A 27780-nucleotide genomic window follows, 5' to 3' on the forward strand; every position below is an offset into this window, starting at 1 on the left:
CTTGTGCAAAAGTAGTCAGTGATCCCTGTTTTATACCTTTTTTGTAAGATACAAGCATAACAATAAAGATCATGTCATTTAAAAACACTGCTTACAATATGTTAATAGAACTAGTTCATTAAAATCATATCATCTAATCTTAACAAGTGTATTTGTCTAATTTTATCATGGAAATATCTGAACTCCAAATTTAAGCTACGTCTGTCTGACTGGTCCAGATAAACATATGCAAATGGTAAATAATCTGATCTGATTTACTTGTAATGAGTAAGAATATGTGGGAAGAAAATTTTACTCAAGGGTATTGGAATGAGCTGTACTGTCTACATTTTCTAAGTCTTATTTGAAGGCAGTGAACAAGTCAAATATGCTTGCCTCTTTGAAGATATTTCAACTCGTTACAAGCTTTTCAGACCTTAAAGTTTGCCTTTTTAAAAAAAGATGTTAGTCTGGACTTTACAGAGAATGTGAATACTTGATTCTGATCAGCTCGGGAAATCCCATTGGTGTCCATTAACTCCTGATATATGGACACCTTTCGATCTTCTCAGGTAGTTCTGGTCAAAAAAATCATTACACTGTTCCAAATGAATGCGCAGCAGCCATTAGATGATAGGAGTAGCCATAGCAACCTGAGGCGGTCATATTTTCTGAGCAGGGAGTACAGCACCGCCAGCCTAAGGAGCCTGCGGGCCGGCATGAACCTTCCCTCAACTGACATAAATATAATGACAGACACCAGGTCTAAGACCAGTAACACAACACGGCCTTATCTCCTTTTTTCGGCATATGACTTGTTCCTTGGCTCACTTTAACACTTAGCAAAGGCAACTGCGTGTAGGATAGTTCAGGCCTCCAGGTCGTCCAATAATCCCTGATAGTTGGACACTTTGTCGGGCATTAACCCTTGCATTCTTGCTGAGGTTTGAGATGTTACCATGTGTATAGTGTATGTATATTACAAGATGCTAGCCAGTAAACAGCCCTTAAGTTAGTGAATTATTATTTGCTTCACTGTTTATATTTGAATTGTTTTGGGATTTTATTGTTTTTTTTAATGTATTTTTGCTTCTTTTGGGGCACTGAAATTTGTGCTGCACTTTGACCCCAAGACAAGTTTCCCTGAAGGACATAATATATATCATATTACTGTGTTGTATCATATCGTTACGTACAATAGTCTAGTTTGTTTTAAATTTTCCATGACAGTGTGGATTTATTCAAATGTCAGAAAAAGTTGGAGTTATTAATTAGTGCTCTGCAGGGCTGAGAGCTCCTATGAGGAGATGGTTCTGTCTCCATTTGACGCCTGAAGTGATGTTATTTGATGCTGTCGACTCACTCCAGCGCATTCTGGATTAGTCCTGGTGGCAATAGTTGCCATCAGCAGTGTGGTTTTGTACTCACTTTAACTTTCTATTGCGCTGTCAGCATATGTCCTGCCCGTTTGTAAAGGCCATTCTAATCTTTGAGGACACCATGCAGCTACCAGACTAGACAGCTAGTGGGCATCAATGACCTTACATTACAGAATAACATCAGCGTTTTTAATCATGCTCTTAAAAGGGTCTATATTTAAATGGCCTGAAATACACTATAAGGACAAAAGTATTTGACCGACTGACCATTACACCAACAGGGACTGTAATGACATTGTGTTCAAACCCAAGTACTTCAGTATGGAGTTGGCCCTGCTTTTACAGCTTTAATAGCCTCCACTCTTCTTGGAAGGCTTTCCACAAGATTTTGAAGTGTCTGTGGGAATTTGTGCCCATTCATTCTGTGGAGGAGTTATGAGGTCAGACACTGATACAGGATTAGAAGCCCTGGCTCGCAATCTCCGTTCCAGTTCTTGTGCTCCATGAGGTTGAGGTCAGAGCTCTGTGTGGGGCAGTCAAGTTCTTCCAAACAGAACTCATTGAATCATGTCTTTATAGTCCTTGCTTTGTGCACTGGGGCACAGTCATGTTGGAATAGAAAAAGGCCTTCCCCAAACTGTTGCAGAAATTTGGAAGCACAGCATTGTCCAAAATGTCTTGGTATGCTGGAGCAGTAAGATTGGCCTTCACTGGAGATAAGTGGTCTAGCCCAAACCCCCCAAAAAACCCCATACCATTATCCCTACTCCACCAAACTTCACATTTGGCACAGTGCAGTCAGGCAGGTAACACTCTCCTGGCATCCAGTAAATCCAGACTCATCCATCTGACTGTCTTACAGAAAAGCATGATTCATCACTCCACAGAACACGTTTCCACTGCTCCACAGTCCCGTGTTGGTATTACACCACTCCTCCAATGCTTGGCATTGGGCTTGGTGATGTAATGCTTAGAGACTTGGCTATAATGTATGCAAGCATGAAAATGGGTGAGAGGTTCAATCTTGAAAAACAACAGATGCACCGAGTTCCATACTTTCTTTTGAGTGTCTAAGAGACGTTTAATAAATGTGGAGTATCGAGAGAAAATCCAGATGGAAAAAAGTAGAGAAATGTGTTGAAACAGGAGATAGAGTTGCTTATCATATTATAAACTGTGTAATAAAAAGAAGAGGTAAAAGAAAACACTATTAAACAGGCTACTGATTTGTGATATTGCATGCTCTTGTGTGTGTTGCATTGGTATATTAAACCTCTAGGTTGACATTGCACACCTCTTTCACCCATCTCAGCAGAGACCCTCACAGGGCCGTGATCAGCAGCAGACTGGTATTGAGTTTCTACACATGGACTTACAGAAGCGTAGGAATATTGAAAACCATGTAACATTTCATTTACTTTCACCATAGGCCTGAAAAGATGATGAAGTTCAGGTTGGCTGTCTGAATAGGCTTGAAAACATTCATTTTCAATACTTGCATTTCGGTTTTGTCCCAAATTGACCTTCATAATTGTGGTAGAAGTCCTTCAATATTTAATTTGTATAAATGTTACAATACCAGAGTTTACAATCAGTCCATTGTAAGATTAAGGTGGCAAACACATTTTTTTATTTTTGATTATTCAGTCTTTGTTCCTGTCCATTTAAGAGTAAAATAAAAAACAAAATGTCAGCCACATTGGAAGGGCCTGTTTCAGGTCATGCCACAGCATCTCAATCAAATTTGAATCCAGACTTTGACTATGCCTCTCTAAAACTTTCATTTTGTTTTTCCAAGCCATTTAGAGGTGGACTTGCTGCTGTGTTTAGGATCTTTGTCCTGCTCCATAACCCAAGTGTGCTTGAACTTGAGGTCATGAACTGATTGCTGGATGTTCTTCAGGATTTTCTGGTAGACAGCAGAATTCATTGTTCCATCAATCAGAGCAAGTCGTCAAAGCAGCCCCAGACCATCACACTGCCACTACCATGTTTGACTGTTGGCATGATGTTCTTCTGATGAAATGCTGTTAGTTTTACTTGAGAACGGGACGCTGCGCCTTCCACAACATTTGTTGGCTAGTCCAAAGAATATTTTCCCAAAAGTCTTGGGGATCATCAAGATGTTTCGAGTCAAATGTGAGACAAGTCTTTGTGTTTTCTTTTTTTTTTTGTTTTTTTTTGGCAGCAGTGGTTTTGGCTTTGGCTTTGGAAATCTCCTATGAAGCAATTTTTGCCCCGTCTATTTTTAATTGTTGAACACCAACCTTAACTGAGTCAAGTGAGTCCAGCAGCCATTAGATGATAGGAGTAACCATAATGACCTGAGGCGGTCATATTTTCTGAGAAGGGAGTACAGCATTGCCAGCCTAAAGAGCCTACAGGCTGGCATGAACCGTCACTTAACTGACATAAATATAATGACAGACTCCAGGTTTAAGACCAGTTATGTAACACAGCCTTATCCCCTATATTTCGGTGTACGACTTGTTCTCAGGCTCACCTTAACACAAAGAGGTGAGTGTCGCAAAAAAAAAAAAAAAAAAAAAAACTAGGTAGATGATCTGGGTTCTTTTGTGACCTCCTGGATAAGTCATGGATGCACTCTTGTGGTCATTTTAGTAGACCGGACACTCCTGGGAAGGTTCACCACTGTTCCAAGTTTTTTCCATTTGTGGATAATGGCTCTCATCATGGTTTGCTGAAGCCCCAAAGCCTCAGAAATGTCTTTGTAACTCTTTCCAGATTGGTAGAGATCAGTGACTTTGTTTCTCAACTGTACTTGAATTTCTTTAGATGGCGCCATGAGGTGTTACTTTTTCAGATCTTGTAGCCTACTTCATTTTGTCAGGCAAGTTTTATTAGAAGAATTTCTGGATTCAACAGGTCTGGAAGTAATCAGGCCTGGGTGTGGATAGGGAAATTGAACTCAGCTTTCTAAAAAAATTGTGGTTAATCACAGATAATTCATGATTTAACAAGATCTAGGTAGGTTTGGATGGCTTTTTTGCCCTTAATAAAGGAAATAACTGCATTTACTTTGTCTAATATTAAAATTTGGTTGGTGATCTGAAACATTTAAGAGTGACAAATATGTAGAATACAATCTTTTAAAAAACAAAGCAATTCCAGAAAGAATGTTTCTGATATAATAAACATTAATGTAGTTTAAAAGCCATAGCTCTGCAGATAATGGCTCCTTTGTACAAAAAGATGAAGGATGCGCCTCTATTATATCTATTCCTTTACGGTACGACATGAAATGAGATCAAACGTGTTTCCTATATGTGGCCCACATTTAGCACATGAAAACTTCCACCCACACATGACCATCAAAGACATGGGAAAGCAATTTCCCTTCCACACTACATTCATCATTTATGCTATTTTTGTATTCAGAGTTCAGACACAGCTATTACACATTTCAGTTTGCTCATGAATTGCTTTAACTTCTGCTGGTTTTCCATTGAAATGATTTCATCTAGTGGCGCTGGTGAAACCAGCTGTTTAAATGCTGCTGGTGCCTGATCGTACAGGATCACACCCTGACTTGAGCCTGGTGCCTTCGCGATGCCTCAGCTTTGCGCTTTTGAATCTGAGGCGGCAAGAGTGTGATCATGGTGGGCTCCACGGTATCGATCTGGTTGCTGTCAGGGCCACAGAGAAGAAGTCTGACGTTAGCTGGGAGTGACTTTGAGGGCATGGGGATTGCAGATAGCTGCCTTGAACCACAGGATGGTGTAGACTAACATCCACCAGGGAAATAGACACAGGAGCTTGTGATTGGGCATGACGAGCATGTGGGTTTGTTTTGCTGTTGTTGTGTTTTTTTCTTTTATCTGTGGTTGGTGGTCTTTGCATTGGTTTCTGTATCCTCTGGGTGATTTTGAGTAGCTCTTACTGCCTCTTGACAAACAGGGTGTGTGTGCTGCCCCACTGTTAATGTTAGCGTGCATCACATTTTCATTGACATCAATTGCCTTCCCACCTTAAAACCAGGTGGATGTCACACCTGCAGCCCACTCACCGACATCTCCTTCGACCTCAGCCATCGTGTCAGCGACATTCTCACCTCCACAGACAAAGTGATACTTGGCCGCCTCCACTGTCTCACCTCAGAAACACACCTCACACTCTCAGTGATTGCTCCATAAGCCAGGATTGTGACTCAGGCCTGGACGTCCTTTAATTCCAGACAAGGGACACCTGTCTGGGTCGGAACACTCCAGTCAAGTAGCACCAGGCTGCAGAAGAGCATCATACCTCTACACAGGTCTCGAAGGTTAAAAGAGGTTAATAGTTCACAGACACTTATTTTCAGTTGAGATTTTCAGAGTCAGTGCTTTGACATATTTTTCATACACTCTGCATATTCTCCAAATCATGCACTCACTTGTGGGAAGAAATCTGGGAGCTGATGAAATAAATGCACATTGTTTCAGTGTGGAATAACTCTGCTGATGTGAAGTGCATTCATAGTAGTGTAAAGCCACATTTTGGGGGTGATGTGAATCTAAAGTCTGACCCTGGATTACCTAGTTATCTATGAACTTATTATGCCTAACTAGATATACCCTTAGGATGAGGCAGGCTTCTGCTGGTCAACATTTTAATGCTGGTGTTGCTATCATGTTTTACAACGATAGCAATACTGATAAGATACTTACAAAATAATATATTCTGAATATACAGAGAGATATCAGCAACATGCCAAGTAAAAAACATGCAGTAACTCATAAGCTACCATTAGAAAGCAGTTAGCATTGCTATTTAGAAAATTCCTGATAGGAATGACACGCATTAATTGTCTTTCTATCCATCTTCTTCCGCTTATCCGGGGCCAGGTCACGACCCCCTGCGACACTTTCCAAATCCTTCTGGTGGATTCCAGGGCACTCCCAGACCAGACAGGTGGTGTTTCTCAAAGTCCAGGACCCTTCCTCTGTAAGAGGGGTCTTACAGAGTCAAAGCAAGAGTCCTCCCTGGCAACACAAATTTGAATAGGGATGAGTATTAAAATCTGATACCAACACATCTGATACCTACTGGACGGAACTACCACACAGATGTCATTATGTCATTTTGATACCCTGCCACCCAATCAAAGGCAAGAAATGTGTCGTGGAATTTGCGCTATTTATGTGTGAAGTTAAACTGGTTTCCTTCTCCTACCCCAATGTTGGACTGAAGTCCTATAAAGATACTTCTGTGAACCATGTGAACTTTTCTTCTCCTGCTGACTTTCGACTAGGGTGGTAAAGATCCATTGATGTATATCAATACATTGATTGGTTGATTAATTATATAATCAGGTTGATCGAAAGTCAAAACATCAATCTACATTGATGCTTTATGCAACACTTTTATTTTGAAATCCCCCCCACATGCCTGTTGACATGCCAGGGAGCATCCTAAACAAGCTAGCATTAGCTGCAGTTTCATTAGGTTTGTGGCTGAGGGAGAGATGATTTTCACTCCTTTCTCAGCTCTATGAACATTTTTCAGAGAGACACAACACCAGGGCAGGTCTCTAGCTTAGTTTTGCCGAGCACTTCAGCTTTCCTTTTCTGTATACAACGGCCGTATGAGGTTCATGAATAAAAACTACTCTCCTTAAGTAGATATTGGTGCTTTGGAGCAGTAGTTCTCACATGGTGTGGCATGCACACTGGTGTGCCTTGATGCAAATCATGGTGTGCCATGGGAACTTGTAAACCCTTATATTATTAGTGAACTATGCAACAAATTAAGTAAGGGTAACACGTTTGAAAAGGCTTTCTTGCATGCATATGGATATGGGGTGCATTGAGATTTTGGTTGAAAGGTTGGTTTCATTGTTGAAAACAGCTGCTTCAGAGTGATCTGAAGACATGAGGAAATAAAAAATGTTTGGTACTGAAAATAACTTCTGTTTTAAAATCAATATGTTTTAACAAAATTGTCCATATTTTGTTTCTAACTTAAAGGAAGAACATTTATTATATTTAAGTATAAGTATTAGTATATTCCATGTTTTGATTAATTCAAAGCAATAACAGTAGAAAATCTGTCATTTTTTATCTGGATGGAGTTACGACCAGATAGATAGAAAATGTAACGAGAAAGAAAGCCTGATTTTTTTATGTCCTTTTATTCAGAGCTTGGCAAAATAACCAGCCAAATTGAGAATTTGGAAATCATGGTAGACAAGAAAGGTTTTTTGTTCATTTACCTGTTTCATGCCAAACTCCTACCAAACTTCTCAAATCTGAAGGTGATGTAACTTGAAAATAGGATCTTTTGAGGCTACTTTGATTAGGTAATGATGCCAAATTTGTATGTTTTAAGACTGTTCAGTAAAAATAAAGGAAATTTAGAGCTGCTTCATCAGCATAGCAGCAAAAAGTGCAAGTCACGGCCTGCACAAACACATAGTAACACATTGCAGTATGTTGGTGTACTAGTGTAGGATGGAGATCAGTAGTTTTTGAAGCTTTGATAGTTTTCGGCTCTATGGATAGAATGAAATATGCATCAAGCTATAACAGGTTCAAGACAAGTCCTCCCATTTGTTAACCTACATTACCTGACCCTGTTTGCACTCCAAAGTCCTGTGATTGTAATACTTAATGAGCTGAACTGAGGTGTTCTCCACTGTCCTACTTTCACTTCAGATATAATTACAGCACATTGTGGGAGAGAGCAGCATGTAACGATAGGAACTTGTTAGAGATGACAAGTCAGACTGACACTGCAGTGTGAAGCTGGTTTGTTAAAGCAACATGAGAGACTCTGTGGCTCAGGAGTCGCACGTTCTGCCTTCACTGGGGACATGAATGTATGCATTCCCGTTGGCAAAATGTGACGACGTATTAAGTGCAAAACACGTAGACGCGCTCACCACGCGCACACTCTTATAAACATCAAAGATGCCACACAAAGAGTGGGATTCAAACAGAGGGGAGGGATCCCGCGCTGCTACTTCAAAGCTCGCAGTCTTTTTGAGGCAAAATTGGCTCTGAAGCTTCCTTCACCACATTTCCCCCTCAGCTGTCTTTTAATCACAAAATGCAAATGCAATCTATCTATCTATCTATCTATCTATCTATCTATCTATCTATCTATCTATCGATCTATCGATCTATCTATCTATCTATCTATCTATCTATCTATTTGTCTATCGATCTATCTGTCTATCTATCTATCTATCTATTCGTCCATCCATTTGTCCATCTGTCTATCTCTCACCGTTGTTCGGCAGCCTGTAATATGTAAACGCAGTTAAATGTGTAATTAAGGAGCTGTGTAAGCAGATGGCGGCCTGAATTAATTGAACAGTCGTGGTAGATGAAGAGGGGAGAGTGAGATAAAGAGACAGAGGAGAGGAGAAAATAGAACAAGAGAGGAAAAAAAATGAGAACACGGGAGAGATGAAGCGACAGAAGCCAAATTGATTTGAATATGTCGTCCGATATTGCCATAAAGTTGAATTGCTTTTGTCTACCCTGGTGGCGCTTGCCAGACTCTCCCTGGCTCAGATTGCTTCTGCTCTTCCTGTGGAGTTTAAATCAAATACTTTCTACTGTCATTTTGGTCATTTGTTGCCATTAAAGGACATTTTTGGCAAGAAGGAAAATTCTGGTATATATAGTTCAAAACCCCTTCAGTTAGGGAACTTTGCAGTCTTGTGTTTCCACTTTAACAGTCGCCTTTAATGTGCATCTGAGCCCAGATCTGTGCCAGTAAACAGTTAAAGCAGGCTGTCTTACTGATCTGATGTTGTTCCAAGGATATTAGCGAATGAATTGGCTCAAAGATAATTTTGTTTACCTCTATAAACAGATCAATTTTGGCCACTTCTAATCAAATGAGATACAGCATGTGCAGAAGCCGAGACTCGACCTTGTCCCTGCCAAGAGAGACTCTGTGCATAATTGAAATAAGCGTACTTGCATCAGACTCAGTAGAATGGGATTTTGAATTAATTAATATATTTATAGTATGTTTTTAATGTTTAATGTTGTGTTTAAAGTAAAATTTCTTGTTATCTTGTTTCTTTTAGGGCCAAGTCATGTTTCGTAATGGGGAGAGGATGGGCACGATAAAATTCAACCAGTTTCAAGGTAAGTAGACCTCACTACCCCTCAGATTAGATTGTCCTCATCAGGTTTTAAATGCTCATGTAATCTTGAATCATTCTATTTTGAATGGAAAAGCTCATTTTGAGACTTCAATACTGTTTTTGTTTTTCTGTATTGACATATCAGCTGAATTCACTTCAGACCACAAATGTTCTCATATATTCAGCAAAAGAGGTTGTGGTCCAGACTTCCTGCTGTTTTACTTGAGATATACCCTAACTAGCAAATTAACAATTTGATCGAATGATGTGTGCATGTAAGTGACTGTAATATGCAGGTAACAAAAAAATTAGATCGTCATATTGTTGCCAAAAATCAACATCCTTTTAATTTTTTTATTTAGAAAAGTGGCTCTTCACGGGTTTATCTAACCAAAAAAACATTGTATAAACTGTTTATTTTCCTTCATATTTGCAAACCTAATTTCAACAACCTCAGACCAGACAAAGCCTTGCACCCCCCCTCCCCAGGTCCCAGACCCCAGGTTGGGAACCAGTGGCCTAGTGTAACACTAGAACAGAGACTGTTAATATTTGCACTGCCAGCATCTAGAAGAACACTTTTCCATACTACAATAACAAATAATATTGGGATTTTCTCGTCTATGCTATCACATTTTTATCTTAAAATCTAGTGGTGGTAGAGTTCATAGTTACAGTACTCAAGTAAAAGTACTGTTACTTAACAATAATAATTAATCAAGTCGAAGAAAATTACACATAAAAATAAGTACTTGAGTAAGAGTAAATAAGTACCTTATTAAAAGACTACTCAAGTAGTGAGTAACTTCATGAGTAACTTCATTTTGTGCAATTTATTAAAACATATTGCATTACAACATATTATTCAGGGGTAGTAATGTAAACTGCACATTGTCAGAAATAAAGTATCATAACATGCCAAAAGTAAAAGAAATAAAAAACTTAATACATAAAGCGGCAGTCAAGTTATGTTTGTTAATCACAATTATGGGATGAAAAATGTAATTTAATGAGAAAAAAACACTCTTTCTCTCATAATAGTTATCTTATTTCTACATGATGATTTTAATCTCACATACATGAATTTATACCTTGTGGTTCTTACTTTTTAATCACATTATATTCATTTTATCATGTGTTAATGATTTTTAGCTCATATTTATGAAATTAATCTTATGAACTGGCCTCATTTCTGACTTTTTGCCCTTTTTTTATTCAATTTTTACTTTTCAGCTCCAATTTATGAATTTTAATCCTGATTATCACTCAACAAATTTGGCCTACTAGCTCCACGTTATAACCATGTTAGGTATAATCACTGATATAAGAGATATGCCACACACACACACGATAATAGTTTCACTGATGTAACGTTAAATGGCGTGTAAAATCACATTTGTGGCAGAGTTACATAGGTGGTTGGACACATGACATCATTTATCACTGACACAAATGTGTCTTTGCAGCCTGCAAGTGCTGAGGATTTTACCTCACTCTAATGTAAAAGCTCAGCTTAGTGTAAAAAAATGATGAATGAAAATGAATTATAGACAAGTAAAAGTAGCGACCAGTGCATGTCCAGTGTAACGGAGTAGAGGTATTGTTTATTTAATCACAAATGTAACAGAGTAGGAGTAAAAAGTACTCAATAACTACTCTCAGAAGTAGGATTTAAAAAAAAAAACACTCAAATACATGTAACAGTAAATGTAACGCGTTACTACCCACCTCTGTTAAAACATGCACGCAGCATGCATATAGCTGTGTCATCAATGTAACTGGATCATAAAATATATCAGGAGGGTCTTGCAAAAAAATCTTAATCTGGTAAAGTCCGTGTTTGCCATTCCCTTACGTCTTCCAATCACAAAAAGCTGGAACCCACTAGACAACTAGTTCTCCATAAGGACATTTTGTTGTGTCTGAGCTTCAGCCTCACAGTGAAGAACTGACTAATGTTGGCATGGCGAGCTCCACACAGCATGTAGCAGGCATTCTTTGGTTTCCACGTGGACGGAGATGTTTTTGAGAACAAGGTTTTTGTGGATAGGGTTATTTTCAAAAAAAAGAGAGGGAAAACCCCTACATACATGAGGACGAGGCCTCAGTCTTCATCACATCAGAAGAATCAACTCTTGCTTTTGACCTGACATCTTCTCAGCAGGCTTAGGAAAATGATACAAGCAATTTGTGGCTGCTGCATGAAATTCTTTGAGACAGTTAGTTTCCTGGTAAGAGAACTCCCCAGAATCCTCTCTGTTTGTGTACACCATTGTGGGAGAGTCTTAAACTCTGCAAGGCCACGTTTCTATGCTCGATCTCCTCAGTTTAATAAGTCATCTGTCTGGACAGCTGAGTTTTCCCACTTAAAACCCTGCCTCAGTACTCTCTGTCCCCACAGCATCACCCTGAGGTTGTTTTTGAGCCTGTAGGGTGTGCTGAGGGGAAGAATTACCCACAGATAGAATCTTGATTCAGGGGAATCCCAGCTACTGTATGCAGCTCACTGCATGGTTCAGTCCGCTCTGCTTAAACATCTTATCTTTCACACTGCAGAGGGCTCCATCCTTCTGGCTGCTTCAGTGTGTGTAAATAAGACTGCAGAATAAATGCCATATTTATGTCCCTTTTTGTAACATCCTGTCTTTTGTTTAATACCTTTTTAACACAGTTAAAATGTGCAAACGAGTCCTGGAAAACAATTCAAAGAAGCAGTTATGTATTTTTATGACCATCATTGGGTTTGTCTTTGTTCTGATTTGGTACCATATGAATAAAAAAGGAGGAAAAATAAAAGAAGAAAAGAAAGATAGATGAAAGGAAGACAGAAGGAAGGATGGAAGGAACAAGCAAACAGACAAACAGGAGATAAAAGGGAGCAAAAAAGACAATATGTATAATATATTAAAAGGAAATAAAGAATGACAGACTGATAGATATTAAGAAAGAAAGAAAAGACAGGCTGAAAGAGTAAGGAAGGATGGGGGGAAGGAAGGCAAGTAGATATAAGGGCTAGATAAAGAAGAATTGAGTTTTAGGAGGAAAGAAACAAAGACAGAAAGAGGTAGGAAGGAAGGAACAAAAGGAAGAAAAATAAGAGGGAAAGAGTCACAGAATGAAGTAAAGAAGGAGGAAGGAAGGAAGGATAAACAGAAAAAAGAAAGAATAATTCATTGAAATAATAAAGCAAAGAAAGAGAGAGACAGACAAGAAGAAAGGATAAAGGGAAAGAAGACAAGATGGAATGAGTTTTGAAAGAGAGAAGCGAAGAAAAAGAACTCAGAAAGAAGGAAGGAAAGAAGGATGGTACAATAGGAAGAATAAAAGGAAAAAATGGAGACAAAAAGAAGGAAAGGGTCATAGAGAAAGAAGCAAAGAAAGAAAGCTAAAGACAGAAAGGAAGGAAGGAAGCAAGGAAGAAAGAAACAAGGGAGAGAAAAGAAAGAAACCTCAAGAGAGAAATGAAGGAATGAAATATAAGAATAAAGTAATCAAAGTGAAAATGTGACATAGCACAGTACTGAAGCCTTTCTAAAGTCAACACTAGACAGCCATATTTGACCTATAAGCTGCATTTAACAGCAATAAAACATATAAAAACAGAAACACAGGGACTCATTTTCTTTCCAAACTTGAACCGAGACTGAGACAGTAGAAGCCAAGTTGGAGGGAAAACAGCAGAAAAACATGCTTGTAGTTGTCTTTGTGTAAGTTAACAGCAATTATCTTTACATTAGAACATTAGCTTCAAGTTAGCCCATTAGCGCATTAGCTACCACTATAGCTTAGCAGCTTAAAACAGTCAGATAATATCCTCTCCTGACAACATCAGCAAATCATCCCAACAAATATCTACAGGTGCTCCACTAACTAGATACCACATTAAAACTCCCAGATTAGTCCTCATAACCTGATGATCTCAACTGTAACCTCCATTAAAGCAGTAAAATCTAATCAACGTGGTTTCTTTGGAGTAGTCCCGGAGAAAGACAGGGGTATCCACTGTGGATAGTCCTGTACAGTCCTCCTCTTATCGATGGCTCTTCTCACAGCTGAAGTTGGAAACAAAACACTCCCAGCTCCAAGGACATGGGACGTTACACTCACTCTCAAATCTCCTTCAGCTGTTAAATTAGCTTTAATCTGTGCTGCAAATGTTATATTTCATTTTTACTGTTATCTGTATTGATAAAGCCAGTGAAGTACAGAGGGACAAAGATTAATGTACCAGTAAAACTCATTTTAATATGCATCTCCCAATTCACCGTCAAAGTGACACCCCTGGGCAGGTGTATGAGATGAAAACCTAATTTCAGAAACTTGATGTCAGAATTTTTGCACGAGTTCCTGAGGTTTAATTCTCTTTTATAAATAAACTCAAAGCCACTATTATGACTTTTAGACGACTATGATATTATCTTGTTTCCCATTTTTTCCTCAATTTTGATACAGCAAAAATTATTTTGATTGCGTCAAATCAGATCATATTGAACTGAATTTTCTGTATTTTAATGAATCGTCCATGAATCAAACCATAGCCTGTGAATCGAGATGTGTATCGAATCGTCTTGGCTACAGGTCACCTACAAGAATAAAACTCAACAGCAGTAGGAGGAGCACCACCAGGGACAGGGTACTCTCATAATACTCCTATGGGAACAGTCAAATGGAGAAAGGTTTGCACCACAGCTATCTCTCCATCTTCTCCCAGCATTATTATATCACCTCCATCCCTCCTTAACCTTCACTCTATCACTTCCTCCTCACTTGTCAGGGAATCTCACATTTGTCACCCTTTTGACACAGCGAGAGCCTGAGCTGGATGGAGAGAAGAGGAGGGACAACCCCAGCTTGAATATTTCAAAAGGCACTGATCCTCAACACGACCCTATCATCTGTGATCCTCCATTTTACCCTGTCAGACGTTCTTAGTCAGAGGCCTCAATGGCTCTTATTCCCACTGTCTCTCATGAGGATAAGAGATAGCTCACCACCAGAGGTCTTGTCGATGTCATCATCCCTCTGAGAACAGATTTTGAATCAACAACCCTCCAGGCATACTAGATAAGGAAACATGGCCCGTGTCATTCTGTGGGAGAATAACTGTATCCATAAACTGCAGTTTTGATATGTGTAGGTAAAAGGTTAAGATGTTTGGGATCTTTGGAGATAAATGTTAGGATTTACTATCTAGTGCACCCCTCAAGTGAGAATTAATTTCCTGCTTTCCTATCTTCTTCTGTGGATGTTTGAACAAGCAACACCCTCACAGCTGTCGGTTTACTTCCAGGCAAACATCTTCTGACAGTCCTTTTAACTTAAAGAAAATCACTCAGCTGTACCTCCTGTGTTTTTAGATGAAGCAGATGTTTTTTTTCATGTTAGACTCTGACTAATCAGGCATGACAAAAATTGTGGCTGGCTAAGACACTGATGTTAACAGCATGGAAAAAGACTGAAAATTAATGCTGCTAAGGTGGAACAGACTGTGTTAATAAGGATGCCTATTATTCAGCATGATATGAGTGAGTCTGCAAATGAGGACTAGCAGTTACAGCTTTGATATTTCTGATTTGAAACCAGCCTCAGTCTCTGCTCTCATTGATATACAGTACATTCAGAGCCCTTTCCTTTTTTTTAGGTTTATGTTGCAGTCTGATGCTACCATCTTCAGTTTTTCTCTCATTAATCTACTCTCGGTTTACCACAATGAAACAGAATTTCAGACATTTTTACAGATTCATGAAAAACCCCTGAAATATCACATTGACATGAGTATTCACACCATTTACTCAGTTCTTAGTTGAAGCACCTTTGGCAGTGATTACAACCTCAAGTCTTTTAGAATATCACATAATAAGCTTTGTATACCTGGATTGGGGGATTTTCTGCCATTCTTCTTTTCAAATCCCCTCAAGCTCAGTCAGGTCAGATGAAGACCAGTGGACAGCCATTATCAGGTCTTCCAGGGAGTCATCCCTAAGCCACTTCTGTGTTGTCTTGGTTGTATGTTTAGAGTCAATGTCATGCTGGAAGGTGAATCTCCGGCCCACTCTGAGGTCCTGAGAGCTGCAGAACAGGTTTTCATTGAGGATATCTTTGTAATTTTCTCCATTCAGCTTTCCCTCAACCCTGACCAAACTCCCAGTCCCCTTCTGCTGAAAACACCCCCACAGCATGATGCTGCCACCACCATGCTTCAATGTTAAGGATTAGGATGAACTGTATTCTTCCCTGAGTAGAATTTGCCATGGACAAAAGTGCAACTTAGTTGCTCACAGTCTATCCATCTAAAAAACAAACAGGCAATTCACAGAGACAGACAATGGTCCACAGTGTCAAAAGATAAATTAGGGTGTTGCAGGTAAAAATTTATATTGCACCTGCCCAGTAATATCGCACCGACCTCACAGCTGAAATATATATCACATTCCCGTTGTGCAAGATGGCAATATGCCTGAAACTGAAAATAAAAGAAAGCACATAATGACCAGATCAACACAACCCAGTAAAAATCAAAACAGATTAAGAAGTGCAATTTCACAGGAATACAATTAAAATGAGATACTAGTGAAAAATAGATGAGCAAGTTAGAATCATGTACAAATGTTGCAAAAAATACCAATGCCACCATGAAATACAAAGGCCATGTTTGTGATGTGATGGTATTGGACAGGTAATGAGGGGTGCCTGGTTTCCTCTAGACACAACATTTAGAGCTGAGACCAAACAGTTAAATCTTGGTGTTATCAGACCAGAGAATCTTGTTTCTCACAGTTTAAGTGTCTTTGGTTGCTTTTTTTTTTTTTTTTACCAACTCCAAGTGGATTTTCATGTGTTTTGCACTGAGGAGAGGCTTTCGTCGAGCCATTTTGTCATAAAGCCCAGATCATTGGAAGTCTTAGTCAGAGTGACCATCAGTTCTTGAGAAATCTGTAGGCTCTTGGGAACCTTCAGTGTAGCAGAAATGTTTTTGTGACCTTCCTCAGATCTGTTCCTGACAACAATCCTGTCTCTGAGCTCTGCAGGCAGTTCATTTGACCTCATGGCTTGGTTTTTGCTCTGATATGCAATCACCAAGAATTTTAATAATGTAGTTTTGCACAGCATTTTTTGTTAAACTGTATGTAATTTAATCAGGATTAAACCGGCCATTTATTTAGGGGCAATTTCAGCTTCAGGTTTGTGCACTAATGAGCATTTACAGCAGTAGGAGTTTGAAAAATGGGTCAACATACCTAAGTGCCCATGTTTACTATGAAGTGACAAAGACAGATTGAGTTTAACATGTCAGATGTGTACTGAAAAATGTTGCGACAGTGCCCCAATGGTTTCAGAGTTGTGTAAAACAACTAATCAAACAAAAAGGCACAAAACATCATTGGCCAGGCAGGTTAAGTTTTTCTGTTTGCTACAGCCGTCTGTATTCCCCCAGGAGACGCAGTCTTTTAGCATTTCAAAAGAAGAGAGCTGAAAAAGAATCTCTTCTGCTGTTCACATCCCAACAAAGGATGTGGTCGAGGAAAATACAGTTATTGATCCTACATTGTTTCCCTGATTTTGTATGCAATTAAAATCCACTGTTCTGACATCGTCTCACACAGCCTGTCCAACATTTTCAGCACCGACACTTTGATGCCAGATTTGGAGATCAAATGAGGTGATTGGTGGAGCGTAGCAGTGAGGGAAACATGACGCTGTGTGATGCTACAATATCTGATGCTATTTGTCGTTTTCCTCGTCAAGGACAGGGCTGCTGAGGAGTTCAGCGGGCCTGTGAGAGTGGTAACAGGGACAGAATTGTGCTTGCACGCCAGAAGAAATTGCAGGTTGTTTGTAGTTGGTCTAAAAAAGAACCAGAATAATCGGTTGTCTTCTTCTCCTCAGCTGTTGTCTCTGGTGTATTCTCTAAGTGAGTAATCTTGATGAGTGAAGCAGAGAGACGCCCAGGTTTGTCTGACAAGGTCATGCTTCCTCCAATATTACACCTGAGGGACTCATGGTTGTTTCTAAAAGAGAAATCACTCGATACTAAAATAGCTATGTTTGAGTTCAACAACACAGACAGCGTTTTTTACCAACCACTATGCTGTCTCTCAAAAAAACAGTATAGTTGAAATACAAAGGTACCGTTGCATTTTTATTCCCTCTGACATTGATTAATAGAATGCATCAAAAATCAGCGTCATTTGCAGATTTTTGTATTTGGTGCTATCACAGCTGTTTTTGTCATATCTGCTTTTTATCGCTCCATGTTTCCTTAGGGTGAAATAAACTGATAATTGAGACAGAAGGTAAAACAAAAAAAAAAAAAAAACACAATTTCCTGGCCTTATTATGCTCCATCTAAAAACTTCCAATAGGAAAACTTAGAATAATAATCCTACCGAGTGCCCTGAAGTAATACATCAGGAATATGGGGTTAAATTGCTGATGGGTTTTAGAAGTTGCCGTGATTTTACAGTCTGAATGAATTGTACCGTTATGCTGGACTGTGCAAGATTCAGGCATTTCTTCATGGTGTCCAAAGACTGTCTGAATTGGTTTTAGTTTGTCTTTAACTCTTGTCTCCTCCCTGGTACTTCTTACACTTTTCTCTATGTTTAGCTCAGTAATGACTGTTGAGATCATTTCCCATTAAAACTAGGGATGCATGTTATTATCGGCATTATAGGGTAGGCCCACACTGAGCCCTGGATGTTTGTAATGAGGCCCCAAACCAGTGGTTCCTTCCCCCCCCCATATCCAAGAAAAGCTCAGCTATGATCCACTTGGAAAATTTTGATTTATTTTATTTTAAAAAATCCTAACGTAATGGACCAACTTACTGAACGATCTTTACAAAGATCAATGTATGAACTAAGCAATATTACAGTGCTGTATTAAGGTCAGTCTAAGAATAACATAATAATGAGGGTCTGCTTATTAAAACAAACTCAATTTTCAAGCTTAAACAGTGATACATTTACAAGAAATTAAAGGGATTTTTTTACTTTATGGTTGCATTTTCACATTAACCAAAACTTAAAATTTCTGACATTACAAAGTAAAAAATAGCCGATTGCATGGAAGTCAGCTGCAGCTGAGAGCCTAATCAAATTATACTTTACTGGGACTGATCAGTAAGAATATACTTGTGATTTTAGCCCAGAATAATGACAATATCGTAATTATCTGGACTTGGAAGAGACATTTCTGTAAACTGTGTTTGTCCAACCACTGTTATCAGTTTTCAGTTTAGTTTCTTGAAAATGTGCAACAGTATAATGTTGTTTTATGATTTTAATTTGATTTATGACTTTAAAAACTTTTTGAGTTTATGATGCCAAAATATATGACCCCTTTAAACTTGATGATATGAATTTCAAGGTTTTTTCCCTGTGTATTTACAGCCTTTGAAACACTAAATACTGAGTTTGGTTTCTTGTAAAAAATGACTATAATCTCAAAAAATGTGACTTTTTCACAAACATTAAGAGATCCTCTTTTTGACCATTTGGCTGGCCCTTACATGCTGTTGTAAATTATGTCTCTAATAATAGTTTGAAAAAATGTATATGCACATCCAATTTTGACTGTGTCAGAGCAGAGAGGGCCCAGTACCCCCCTGACATCTTTGGTGCCCCTCCTCCCCAGGGGTGCCCGTATCCCAGGTTGGAAACCAAGGCTCTAAACTTCAAAAATACTGCAGTGCCCATCTTATTGAAACCGTCTGGGTTCTTTATCCACGCTCCCTTTAGCAGCCAAAGCTCCTGGTCACCAAAAGCTTGATGAAGCTGCTGGACATGCCCAGGGATGTCATATTTATTTTAGGCCTAACAAGATATTTCATTGTAATAGAATCCTGTTTTTATTACAAGAAATGTAGACGTGTTTTTTGACATCAGGTGTGCCCCTGTGGGAGGGGGGAGGTGGAGGGAGGGATGGAAGTGAGAGCTTGAGATCCCTGTTTAAAACCAATGAATCCACTTTTTATCAATAATTAATGATTATTGATCTTTTTATTGGTTTATAAAGCCTGTCAGTAAATGGATTTCACAAGATCAACTGCAGCACCAAGAACATACACTCAAAAGCGGACTTGTTAAATGTATGTCTAATATCTTTGTCAAAGGTTCCCAAATGGTGTGGTGAGGCAAGTCTTTCTGTGCTGTAAGCCTGGGCATTATGGCTTAAATGTCATATTATGGTATTTCTCCTGCCCTTCTTAGTAACAGTATGGCATGAAATTAATTATTAATTAAAAAGAGATCATACATTTGAATGCATCTTGTGTTACAACCCCCTTCTCACCCTAAAACAAGCCTGTGATGGCAAACTCAACTCATGTCTGAGTATATGATCACAGAAAAATTATTTTTTAAGTCTCTTTATGCTCACTTCTTTCTACGTGCACTCATAGGTTTACTTTTTGTCTCTACCTTAACAACTAGAGACTTTAATTTTGAAAAGCTTGATGTTACCATTGATTTAGCTTGGCTTTGGCTGCCATATTGGCAAGTTTACACAGCTATGATTTACAGCTACTTCTCTAATCTTGTTCAACACCACAGCCAGGATCTTTGACTCATCATGAACTTAAAAAAAAGTAATGAGTTTAAACCAACCTTTAAACAGCTGTTTATGCTGTTGACCGGCAGGGTCACGTTTTTGTTCCAAGTCCATTTTGCACAGCAGACATACAGTAGTTGCTTCCAAAGTGTTTAAACAGCTCAGATTTGGAAATAAAAAGGTTGTTGTCATCCAGGAAGCAGTTTTAGTCAATATCTTTGAATTCACATCTACATATGTTTGTGTTTTTCCAACAGAGGGCCAGGAAGTAAAGGTTGGAGAATACAATGCCATTGCTGATGTGCTGGACCTCATCAATAACTCCATAAGGTTCCAAGGTAAGAGGAAGTCGACATACGTGCGACTGTGGGAGTGATGTAAAACTCACTGAAGAAGAAATAGAGTTTCTATATGCATTTAGGGCCCATCACTAAACACTTAAGCACTCTTCTCTCCTGTTCACTTGAGCCCAAAGTCCCTCCAGCACACAGACACTTTAACACAACCACACACAGTCAGAGACACACCACCATTGCCCTGCATAGGGAACCCCACTCTGCTTTACCGTTCTGAACTGTCCTCGCCGTAATAAATTATTTACCATTCCATTTTTCACCCTTTGCGTGTTTGCTTGTGTTGACATACTTTGTAATTTGTTCGATCCCCCTGGCTCTTCTCTCCTTTACTGTCCTCTCCTCGCCTCCATCCCCTCCACTTTGCCCCACATAAAGAACGGTACCTAAGACGCTTGTTTCCACATTCCTGACCACAGTAAGTGGAGACGCGTAAGATGATGCCATTGCTATTGATTGGCACACTGGCAGGAGAAAAATAGAGCAAAAGATAAGAAAGTGCAGCATCTGACCACAAGAACTTGACTGTGGTGCATAGAGAGAGAGACCTGCACTCAAGCTGGGGAAGCTGCAGACCAGGAAATGGCTCTCAAATAGCTGAATGTCTGCATGCTGCATTGTCACTATTTTTGTCTGGTTGGAGGTAAAGATTTGAAGGAGGCAGGCTTGAACTGTAAGAAAGAGAAAACCTCTCTGAGTGCACTAAAAAACCCAGTGCTGTTCAAATTCTCTGTAATTTCAGACGACAAAGTACACTGTGAAAACAACATTTTATAAAGCATATGTTGGTTTGAGGCTGACTTATTTTTCTTCCTTTTCCTCTCAGGTGTGGAGCCCCCAAAAGATCGAACGTTCGTGCGTCTGCAGCGACGTCACATCAACGTGCCCCTCTACAGCATCCTGTCCACCATCACTATACTGGGCATGCTCATGGCAGGAGCCTTCCTTTTCTTCAACATCAAGAACCGCAACCACAGGTCAGTATTCAGCATTCATCTTAGAGGAGAGGAGGCTGGATGAAGGGATTAGATGAAGGCGATGTGGTGAAGGTGAACTAGATAAATGTAAGGTGTGCTGTGAAAGTAAATGAGTCGCTGTTCAAGGAGAAGGAAGTGAGAGAGATAAATGAAAGCCTGGAAAAAGCAGAGGAAAGAGCAATGATTAACCTTAAAACATCTGCAGATACTTTATTATTTCACCCTTTCAGTCTTCCTCATTCCAAAGTAAAATATTTTTCCATTTTTTTTCCAGACTTATCAAGATGTCCAGTCCCTACATGAACAACCTGATTATCCTCGGGGGTCTGCTCTCCTATGCCTCAATCTTCCTGTTTGGTCTGGATGGAGGATTTGTCTCTGACAAAGAATTTGAGACCCTCTGCACTGTAAGTCCTTTCAACTGTTCTTTCTAAAACATTATGTAGAGATTAGAAGGTCAGGTTGAAAGCCTGACATGTTTGAGAAGGCCACTGTTGAAGAAAACTCAGATCGAATATTGACTAGAGTTCACCAAAAGCCATGTGGGAGACTCCATGGTCAAGTGGAAGAAAGTTATTTTGGCTGATGAGACCAAATGTTGCTTTTTTAGCCATAAGACACTGCCCCATCAACGCAAACACAACATCCCCATTGTGAAGCATGGTGGCAGCATCATGCTGTTGGGATACTTCTCGGCAACCGGACCTGGAAGGTGTGTAGAAGCCTGCACCAAAAAAGCATTTTAATGCAAAATCTAGGAAAATCCTGGAGGACAATCTTATTTAGTCTGCAAGAGAACTATGGCTTGGGAGAAGATTTTTTTTCCAGCAAGACAATGAGCTAAAGTATACAGAGAAAACTACACAGAAATGGTTTAAAGACAACACCATGAATGTTCTGGAGTCAAAGCCAAGACCTCAATCCAATAGTGAATTTGTGGCTGGAGTTGAAAAGGGCTGATCACACCTGATCTCTGTGCAACCTGACAGATGTTGAACAGTTTTGGAAAGAAGAATGAAGTAAAATTGCAGTGTCCAGATATGCAAGCCTGATTGAGACCTATCCACACAGACTCAGTGCTGTCATTGCAGCTAAAGGTGAATCTACTAAATACTGACTTGAAGGAGGTGAATCTTTACGCAGTCACTTACTATACCTTACATACATTTATTTAATTGACATTACTTTGTAGAAATCGGTTTTCATATTGAAATTTAAAGCAGGTTATTTGTAATTTTTTTCTTGTCAGACAAGCCACATTATAATGCAGTGAGGTTTGTCCTCCTGGAACTTTGTCGCATCTCAACACATGATCTCTGGAGTTCAATCACAGTGACCACTGGATTCTTGGTCACCTCTCTTACAAAGGCCAGTTCTTTTGACCTCATGGCTTGGTTTTTGCTCTGATATGCACTGTCAGCTGTGAGGCCTTCTATAGAGAGGTGTGTGTTCATATCAAGTACAGTCAATTTATTTTACCACATGTGGGCTCCAATCAAGGTGATCAAGAGAAATGGGAGCTACTTGAGATAAATTTACAGTGTTTTTGCAAAGAGTGTGAATATTGCTGTCAGTGTGATACTTAAGTTTTTATTTATAATTAACTTGCAAAAATGTGGGTAGTCTGGCACTTTGCGATGTAATATGAATTTAAATTGCCAAGCCTTAGTATTTACTTAAAGTAAACTTCAAATTTAATACATTTTACTTTTATTTGATTAGATTTATAGACCAATAATTTGACTTTCACTTAAGTGTTCTTTTTTCACCAAAGTAACTGAACTTTTACTTGAGTACAGTCGACCTGTACTCTTTCCACCTGACTTTAAGAGGAAATCAAATGGTCAAAGAAGTTAAAAAACCTTTTTAGATTGCAAAGTTTTTGAACTTGAAATCAAGAAAAATATTAACTTCTTCTTCTCATACTTCTGTTATGCCACTGTTAAACTAAGTCAGCCATTCTCAACCAGGGTGCTGTGGTACACTTTGTGGCATTGTCAAGTTTGCCTTCAAAATGCTTTAAAATCATCCAATAATTAAAATAATTATGTGGCTTATCCACACAAGTGGTACAAGAATCATGCTTTGTATATTTTTTAGTTCAACAGGTGTGCTAAATCGGCTCAAATTGTAGTAAGGTCTACACAACCATTTTATGAGCATATAGACATTTTGTTGGGATTTTGGGGATTTATCTTGTTATCTTATCACTACATTAAAGCCCATGGAAGTCATAGGGATGAGTGTGCATTTGACTGGGATGACTTGAGATTTTGTACGTTTTTAAAGGGTGCTTTTACAGAAAAATGTTGAGAAACACTGAAAAAACATCAAATATAACTTTATTTGAAGCTGAATGTAAAATACCTGTACTGTAATGACAGCAGAGCTTATTTATGTATCTGTTAAAGGCTTGAAATGTAAAAGAGAGCTGGAGTAAAGATGTAGCTGAGGCCTTCTTAAGTCATCTAAAAACAATTCAGACAGTATGAGTCAAATGTTTGGATTAAATTTGTATACAAACTTCTGGTTTAATTTTGCGTTCTGTTTTTTTCTAACTATGTAAATTCTAATTGACTCAAAAATATGGAGATCGCTGCAGGAACGCTATTCACATGCACTCTGAGATCTCTGAAAGACTGATTGAATCTCTCTCTCTGGTTCTCTCGCTAACATAGAGCACATTAAGTGTCTCCCCTCAGGTAGCATTACTGTGTGACTATGTAGATGCTGGATTAATTAAAGAGTTTTGATTACAGTGATAACCACTTTCCACTGAGATAGCGCCCTCCCAGACACAGAGACACACACAGCAGAATAATGTGAAGCAGGGCACGTCTCAAGCTGCCACCACCTGACTGAAACCAAGCTTCAGATGAGACTCTACAGCAGAGGGGCACAGAGGTTGATGCATTCATCACCAATCAATATGTGCTGCTTTCCTACAGAATAGATGGTGTAATTGTTTTTTTGCCTGCCTGGCTTTACTGCTCTCTAGATTTGACTGAGAGTAAGCTGTGTGTAAGTGTACTGCAGGGGTGGTTACACATAAAAACAAAGCTAGCAGTCAGAATAAAAGCACTGTGTGGCTATTTTTGGAATTTATCATCTATATTCAAATTGTACACTTCTAAAACACATCAGCAGTGTCCTTTGTGCCACAGCGGTAAGAGGTCTTCTTTTTGTCTCTCATTAAGATGAAACGCTCTCAGGAGTGTGACAGCCTCTAACAGTCAACGCCATTCTCCCAGAAGTCCACACTTTGAGATCAAGAATAAATCTGACAGCGTCTTATTTTAGATATCCTCGCGGTGCTATTTCAATGAACTTCTGGAGAGAAATATGCAAATACCTGCCAGATGTGATGTTGTTTCAAGCCTTGATCACCAGTTTAAGGCGTGACACTGTTATGTGTGTTGTTGTTGTTCTGATAGGTTCGAACATGGATCCTCATTGTTGGATACACGACGGCTTTCGGCGCCATGTTCGCCAAGACCTGGAGGGTGCATGCCATCTTCAAAAATGTGAAGATGAAGAAGAAGGTAAGAAAAATATTGCATGATTCATTACAAGCACATGAGAGATGTAGGAGATGTAATTTCCATATCTGAGGTTAACAGGTAACAGAGAAATTCACTTTTCTAATACACTGATTGATAACATAAAACGTGTGCTGCAACAATTAGCACTTTTTTGTTGAACACATGTTCGAGATGGGGACAAAATTATAAGCCCGCCTATGAAAACTGTGGTATTGAATTGAGCAACAAAGTTTTAACAGCTGTCAAAGATCCCAGTTTTATTTGGAGGCTAACATTACTTTACTTTGCACTCAGAAAGAAAATTATTTCTCAAAAAACAAAAACTACCAGGGTCTAAATGATGATCCCCCTGATGCTGATAGTCAGTTGTGCCTCCTTTTTGCTGGATAACGGCCTGCAGTGGTTTGTTGGAGTTTTTCAGACGCAACTCCTGGAATCCCAGCCCATTCTCCTTTGGCCAATCCTTCAAGCTCCTCCGGATCATGTCTTCTGGCATGGAACTTGGTCTTCAGTTTACCCCGCAGATTTTCAATGGGATTCAAGTCAGGGCTTTGGTCAGACCAGTCAAAAAAGTTCACTTTGGTCTTCTGGAGGTAATACTTCAGTAGGAGCTATGGATGATTTGGGTCATTGTCGTGTTGGAAGACAAAGAGACGACCCATATCCAGCTGCTGACTGCTTGAGGTTTCTTTCCAAATCCTCACATATCCTTCCTTCTTCATATTTCCTTCCACCTTTACGTCACTCCTGCTGCATCCCCAAAACATATAACTCCCACTGCCATCTTTCACTGTGGGGACGATGTTCTTTGGGAGATACTCCTCTCCCTTCTTTCTCAAAACATCTCTATAGCCAGAGAGGTGTAGTTCCTTCTCACCCCAGTTCTCAACTCTTGGAAACGCTGTGATACCTGTAGATCCTTCTCCTGGTTTGTGAGCATCAACAATTCTTTTTCTCCAGTCTAAACTGATGCTTTCTTCAGGGACAGCTCAAACCCTTATTGAAGTTCTCAGACTGTGCAAATGTGGAGATAACCCTCATTTTAACTTGATTTTACAAGCTTTGAGCATGACAAAGTTTAAGACCATCATTGAACAACAGTGGTTTGTGTTATGGCTCAAGATAAAGGTCAGTTCTAAAGAGGGATCATCATTTAGACCCTGGTAGTTTCTGGTTTTTGTCAAATAATTTTGTTTCTATGTGTAAAGTAAAATAATGTTAGCATCCAAAGTAAAACTAGGATGTTTGGAAAAACTGTAAAAATTCTATGCTCTGTTTAACAGCACTTAGGAAATACTTAAAAATGAAATTTCTGTAGGAGGGGCCAATAATTTAGTCCTATATTATGTTTTTTGGTAATAATCTGCTCAATGACCTCTCATTTCTTCTTCTTCTGTGTACATCTGTCAGATATTATGACTACAAGTCCATATAAGCCAAAGAATCTCTATTAAAAGTCATGTAAACCTAGCAGTTGTATCCAGGAAGCCTCACATGTGCCGTTTGAGAGCCAAACACTGGTGTGTGGGTGCTTGTATTCACACTCGTGCTTTTTAACGAACACTGAAAGACTGGCAGATCCTGGCACCTGCTCATGGAACCTCCTCTATGAGAAAAAATAAAGATTCAGAAATGGCTTTTTAAACATCTGACACAATCTGTTTCACTGGCACAGTTATATAAAGTGGTGCCGGGCACACCAAGTGTTGTAACGGTACTCAGCCTTTTTTGTATTTATAGATCTCTCTCTCTCTCTCTCTACCCCTCTTTGTCTCTCTTTCTTACCCTCTTGCATATTGGAGGAAGAGTGGGTGGCCTGCCAGAGAGACAGAGAGCAGGAAGAGAGGGACGGATCAAAGAGTTTGGAAAGGGTGTAGGGCTGTAGTGGCAGAAGGGAGGGTTGGGATGGCAGAAGGAGGAAGGCAAAGCAGGGCAGAGAAAAAGGGACTAGACAAACTGTGTGGCACGAACGGCAGAGAAAGTAGGTTGGACACTGTGAAAGCAAGTTGGGAAAGAGGACAGAAAGATCTAGATTACAGGTTAAGAGGCAGAACTGTTTGAGTTTCTCTGCATTACTTACCCGTGACATCATCTAAAATGAGTGACACTTCTTTTGATTTCTTGTATTTTTCAGTGTATTTATTCAAGGAAAACAGGATGTTTCTGTCACTCCAAGCTCAGTAGCATTTCTCTCAACCTTCCTATCCAATTATCTTGCAATCTTTTCTTTTTGGTTCTCAAGAACTAAGGTCTCCCCCTTCTGCATATTTCAGTTCTACAACCTCAAAGACCAGTAACAGAAACAGTATTTTCAAACATACTGTGCTACATCCTGAGTGTATTTTTGACTGCAGACCCTCTGCAAGTATGTTCCTCCGTGTGCCATCTCAGACACTGATGGTGCAGGAGGTGTAGAGCCTGTTATCTGTGCTGTTAGCATTAGCAGTGCTAGCTTTTAGTGTCAGTAATGTTTACAATACTGTGTCTGACATACTTATATACTGCCTGAACTGTCTGTGGAGCCATGAGTTACTCAGGCTGTCCTGCTTTCCCAAAAGAAAAGATTTTAAGACTCATTGATTCTACATTGATTCTGTCGAATCTGCTTACTGTGCTGACCTAATAAAGCCTACTTCAGGAACGATTCATACGCTCGAATTCTCATCATACAGACAAGTTCAACTTGGAGGGAACATCAGTCGACAGCTGCTGACTGATATACAGACGACAAAGATAACAGGATGTATCGTCTTTACACATCAAAGCCTGGTGTTATGGTTTAACGAGTGACCATGTTAACTTGTGACTATATAAATATGTCGTGGTTAATAACCACAGACTGTATGTGAGTATGTCAGCTTAAAACAGGCGGACTCAAACAGCTCTTGAAGCCAGTCC

General features: G+C 39.3%; 1 protein-coding gene across 2 annotated transcripts in view; it reads left to right on the top strand.

The window, feature by feature from the left end:
* The window catches only part of gabbr2 (gamma-aminobutyric acid (GABA) B receptor, 2), a 316006-nt gene that overhangs the window by 199096 nt on the left and 89130 nt on the right, over positions 1–27780 (top strand). For both annotated transcript variants that reach the window (XM_041807934.1, XM_041807933.1), the window contains 5 exons: positions 9400–9460; positions 20268–20348; positions 21190–21340; positions 21615–21747; positions 24775–24882. In XM_041807934.1, the coding sequence (XP_041663868.1) occupies positions 9400–9460; positions 20268–20348; positions 21190–21340; positions 21615–21747; positions 24775–24882 (534 nt within the window). The remainder of the gene's footprint in view (positions 1–9399; positions 9461–20267; positions 20349–21189; positions 21341–21614; positions 21748–24774; positions 24883–27780) is intronic.

The sequence above is a fragment of the Cheilinus undulatus genome, linkage group 16, assembly GCF_018320785.1.
Source record: "Cheilinus undulatus linkage group 16, ASM1832078v1, whole genome shotgun sequence".
NCBI lineage: Eukaryota > Metazoa > Chordata > Actinopteri > Labriformes > Labridae > Cheilinus > Cheilinus undulatus.